General features: G+C 38.2%; 1 protein-coding gene across 1 annotated transcript; it reads left to right on the top strand.

Annotated features, from left to right (window-relative positions):
• Nucleotides 1-454: 454 nt before the first annotated feature.
• LOC133205080 (uncharacterized) lies at nt 455-1,407 on the top strand. The gene is made up of 2 exons (XM_061340820.1): nt 455-1,064; nt 1,115-1,407. Exons 1-2 carry the CDS (start codon nt 455-457, stop codon nt 1,405-1,407), a joined length of 903 nt encoding a protein of 300 aa, XP_061196804.1.
• The last annotated feature ends 4,418 nt before the right edge of the window (nt 1,408-5,825 follow it).

Genomic DNA, 5,825 nt, shown 5'->3' on the forward strand with positions numbered 1-5,825 from the left:
ATAGCTTAACTTTACATAATAAAAAGAAACCAAAATAAGATAATTTAGATGTATTAAAAATGTTATTTGGAAATGTTTTAGGACTGTTTATCGGATAAAAGAAATAATAAATTTATCTCCGGAAATTACGTTACGAAATTGAGTTCAATCGTTCTTCGATTTTTTCGACTTCAGGCGAATTCATTTTAAATCATTACTCTCATTGTTTAGGCAAACAGCTTTTTATTACCTTTTCAACATGTCAATAAAAAGTAATCCAACATTCAAACTCCTGAAGAAACAACACCAAAAATCAATCAAAACTAAACACCGTGTTTCAAATTTACAGACCTACTAAAAGTGTGACATTATACCTAAAGGTTTCCAGATTAATGTCACGCCTAACATAGGGCCAATCTCCAAACGCTTTCAAGAACGCTGGGAATGTATCACAAGGAGGTGTTCTAGACAATTGATGTCACTCTGTCTTTCTTGGGATATTCACAAGTTAGGACAATTTGAGAGTGATATCACGTCCTTAGAATCATCCCTCACTGATAGCATGTCCCAAGCTAACCTTGATGAAGCCCATAATATTATTGCTACGTACAATATGGCCCTAACCAAAGATCTCAACAATACTCAAAAGAAGAAATTTCTCCGAGACAATGTTCCACAGACCAGAAACGACCGGTCAGAGGTCAGAGTTAACCAATCACGTAAACCCCGCTCTAGACGCTTCAAGCGCAAAAAGACAATCACGGGGGACGGACCCTTGCAAACTCCTGACATCTGTCCAGTGCTCAATAAATCTAGTGTTCCTCTCTCCGAGTCGGAGACCTCACTTCTTTCTAAGGGGCTGAATTTCTGTCCCACGCCACATGAGGTCGACGAAAAACAAGTCAGAGAGGACACCCGAGCATTTTTTCGGAGACTTCGACTAAAGGAGCACTTCTCTAGAAAAGACTGCGATGATGATTCATACGACTCTTCCCAGCCACAATTGTACGACCTAGAGAAACACAAACTCTATCGGCCCAAAAGCAACTGGGAACCTGCACCAGGCAAATGCGGAGCCCTGAGTCGTATGTTGACGCCGTTGAGTCAGACATTGAGAAACTCCTTTCCATGCCAGATATGGCCCCCGACAATTTAAGTAAGGAAGAGAGATCCGCCTCACAATCATTAAAGAATCGGGATGACATCGTGATCAAGAAAGCAGACAAAGGCTCTACAGTAGTAGTACTTGACAAAGAGACGTACATGGCGGAGGCCCATAGACAACTCTCAGACGAACGTTTCTATAAGAAACTTGACTCTGACCCTTCTAAAGAATTCTCCACCACTATCACCAAAACTCTCGATGAAATGTTTGAAAATAACGAGATTGGTATAAACGTCTATGAGACACTCAATCCTATTGACTGAAGACCAGGACATATTTTACCTGCTTCCTAAGATACATAAAGAAGGCATGCCAGGTCGCCCTATAGTTAGTGCAATCAGACACCCCACGGAGAAAATTTCTGAATACATTGATTTGCATCACCGTCCACATGTAGAAAATTTGCCATCCTATCTCAAGGACACCACAGACTATATCAACAAGACGCCCTCGACTGGTCTTCCAGATCATACCCTTCTCGTGACTATGGACGTTACATCTTTGTACACCAACATTCCGCACGATGAGGGTATCGAGGCCTGTAGAGAAGTCTGGGACAGTAGATCAATACAAACTCCTTCCACTGAGTCCTTTACCAAGCTCCTTGAACATGTTCTCAAATGTAACAATTTCATGTTTAATGGAGAACATTACCTGCAGGTTAATGGCACTGCGATGGGTACGAGAATGGCCCCATCTTATGCCAATATTTTCATGGGCAGACTTGAACGCAACTTGTTACTTCACGCACCATTTAGGCCCCTTAGCTGGTTGCGTTTCATTGACGATATAGAGATGAAGTGGGTGGAATGCCGCGAGAGCCTCGAAGCATTCATTTCGTTTGCCAACACCTTCCATCAGTCTATCAAATTTACTGTAGACGTATCTAATTCCAAAAACACAATTCTTAGATACTACATCTACCTTGATTGATGGCGAAATCGAGTTTAGTCTCCACACGAAACCCACCGATTCCCACCTATACCTCATGCCGACTAGCTGTCATCCCCCACACACACATTCAAAGGTGTGCTTAAGGGTCTGGCTACCAGAATTCGTCGCATCTGTTCATCCCCTGCCTTGTATCAGGAACAGAGCAGTCTCCTAACGTCCCATTTATGCAACAGAGGCTACAAAGCCAACAACATACAAACTGCTATTGATGAGATGGCAGGACACGACAGACAAAACCTCTTACTCTACAAGGAAAACGAAAACAGCAGTAGGGTCCCTCTGGTAACCACATACCATCCCGTCCTTAAGAACCTCAGCGGTATTCTTAAAAAGAACCTGCCAATTCTCCACTCTAACAAAAGAATGGCAGAGGTCTTTAAGGAACCTCCATTGGCTGCCTACAGGCGCCCGAGGAACTTAAAGGACATGGTAGTTAGAACCAGATTGGACAATCCATTACCTAACGGAGGCTTTAGAGCTTGCTCTGACAGAAGATGTCTTCTCTGTAAGCACAGCTCTGACACAGACAGCTTTAAAAGCCCCGTTACAGGCCGCAGCTACAGAATTCTAGGGAATTTGTCTTGTCAAACAGAAAACTGCATATATCTTATCAGTTGTAAAGTTTGTTCCAAACAGTACGTTGGGGAAACGGGAGATATCCGCAGGAGAATCAATAATCACCGTTCGACCATTAAGACCAAAAAACTCAATGAACCCGTTGGGGAACATTTTAACCTTGAAGGACACAAATGGGAGGACATGACAGTAGTGGTTATTGACCATAATCCGAATTGGACCGATTCTCAGAGAAAAAGCAAGGAAAAGATCTGGATGCACAGACTGAAGTCATTCCGCCCTAATGGTATCAACAAACTAAATGACTTCACCAGGATGAACGTGAACTAGACACAATTCCTGATTGTAACAAGCAAGTTTATTCTCTCTATATATTGTTAACTTTACCGTTAATTCGCTTTATTAGTTTTTTGCTTACTTTTTTGTTTATTATATCTTTTATCCGATAAACAGTCCTAAAACATTTCCAAATTACATTTTTAATACATCTAAATTATCTTATTTTGGTTTCTTTTTATTATGTAAAGTTAAGCTATTTTGAGAGAATAAGATAGTGTACGATTTACTACTTGGCCGTAATTAATTAGCGATAATTAATTCATTCAATTATGCACTTCACCAGAGTACACCCGATAGACCGGACGTATTTCATAGCGGTCCGGATTTATTTCTTTAAAACTGATTATAAAATTCAAATTCAACATGTAACATTGTAAATAAATAGTGTTTGGTAGTTTAGTAGTGCTAGCCGTTTTTGTTTTTCTATTTCCTTTGTTTTTATGACTTTTTAACTTTTTTTCTTTGTCCTGAGGAAGGGACAGGGCGTCCCGAAAATTTGACAATTTCTATTGTTCGTGTCGTTGGTCATTTTAGTGCTTTATATAAATTTCCATCCTTGACCTTGTATCTATTTAGTAGATCCGACACTTAGGATATACAGTGTTGTTTTTGTAGTGCTTTCTATATATATATATATATATATATATATATATATATATATATATATATGAAACATTAAAACTGACCAACGACACGAACAATAAAAATTAGGATATACAGTATTGTTCGTTTTTAGTGCTTTATATATATATATATATATATATATATATATATATATATATATATATATATATATATATATGTATGTATGTATGTATGTATATATATATATGTATATTTGAAAAAAGGATCTGCTGATGAAAACAAAAAGAGCCATAAATACTAAGTATTGTGACCCATGGGATTCTTGCTTTAAGTATAGTTTTTGATTCCCTACATAACAAATAATGGGGAAACACTGGAAGCTCATAGCACGGAGGCTCATGCACTGGCAAAAACAGTATAAATTTTTTGTCCATGTCATGAGTCTGTTAATTTTCTGGTGAAATGCAGAAGCAATTGTTTGACCACCAATGTTAAATGCAGCTTTGCCGGTGTATGCACAAAGAAGAATTCGTATATCATCTGGATTTTCACCCTCCTTAGCACATAAATACCGATGTAAAGTTTGATAAAGTGCTCTTATTAATACTGACTTCCCAACACCTGCACCTCCTGACAGATATGCATGAATAGGTTCCTTTTTACATTTGATCCATTGTATAACATGATTAAAGAATTCACGTTGCTTCAAATTCAGACTGGCCACAAGCTTTAAATACTCATCATCAGGTAATCTAACAGAACTCTGCTCATTCAGTTGTCCTGTTGATGGAATTCCAACATCACTTACTATATCATACTCTCTCTGTTCAATTGGCCTTTCAGGATTGAAATGAACAAAAGTTTCAGAATCAACATTTCCTTCATATTCATCATCCGCTTCAGTTTGCTGAGCACCAGGAGCTAATTCATCATATGCTTCAGTCAAATCATCTTGCGCCATCTGTTCTGCCTGCTCAAGCACATCAGCATTGTGTTCATACTGTTTGATTTTCTGAGCTAAGAAAAATTTTTTCTGGTTAAATGACTGCTCAAAGCTCTGCTGTCCACACAGAAGATCAGAACATTTATTTCGCCATGGAGTGAACAGCATTAGTTTTTCTCTGTAGTAATTTTCTGGGTCTGTCTTTAAACTATAGTGCACATATCTTATAACTCTTGCTGTTTTTCTGCGCTTGATTTTGATTCCATTTTTCAACACAACTAATGTGCTGTCATCTTTAAATTCACCTTCAGTATCAGATCCACTTTCTTCATTTTCTGACTGGTGCCTCTCATCATCATTTGTTTCCATTTCAGACAGCTCAGTTATATTTTCCTTTGGGAAAACTACATCTAACTGTGAGACATAGTCAGCTAAACACCAGTTTTCAAGTTGTTTTGGACGTTTTGCATACCTTTTGACTATGTTACTGCATTCTATGTCTGTGGAGTTAGCATTCAACTTTTCAAGTTCTGAATCAGGTTTGACAAGTATTACACGGTCATCAACTGGAGATGTGTTTATAAACGTTACATCTCTTGATGCCTTTGTAAGTGGCATTTGCAAAACCAGATATGCTGCTTCTTGTGCTCCAACTTCAACACTGTTAAGAAATTGATTTCCAATGTGTCTAACTTGTCTCTTAATGTCAAGATTGCCCTCTCTTGCTTCTTTTGCTGCTCTACTTAGCAGGTCGCTCATACCTCTTTGGGATTTACTTATGTATGAGACAATGTACATTGCACAAGCATATGGGTCCAAGACATACTGAATGTCAATATTAGCTGCCCATGCATGAAGAAGTGTACTGTTGTAAGCATTCACTCTAAGGTCACAGGGTTTACGCTTTAGAAATACTTTGGATCCTCTCAAGGAACTTCTGATGCATTTGATATAATCATCTTCAGATAGTTGTAGTACATCCTGCAAAAACTCTTGGAAACTGAAGCTTACATCACATCCATTTTTAAATTCATTCATTTTGTCTTGCATAGCTTTATGCATCTTCTTGTATTTCTCAACTTCACTATCCAAAGGTTCTAATATAATTGTAGCTTGGAGTGGTGGAAGTGGAAATCCAAATCTACAAACAGCCTTTCCTCTTTTTTTGCATGTCTGCGAGTGTTTATGCACCTGTAATTCTAGCATATTGTCTTCTGCATTCCTTTCACATTTTAAGTAGCTATCAACAAATGCAACAATTTCCTTGTCATCATTTTCTAAGTA

This window comes from Saccostrea echinata, unplaced genomic scaffold (assembly GCF_033153115.1).
Source record: "Saccostrea echinata isolate AGI-Se365-2 ecotype Australia unplaced genomic scaffold, CSIRO_AGI_Sech_v1 ptg000054l, whole genome shotgun sequence".
NCBI lineage: Eukaryota > Metazoa > Mollusca > Bivalvia > Ostreida > Ostreidae > Saccostrea > Saccostrea echinata.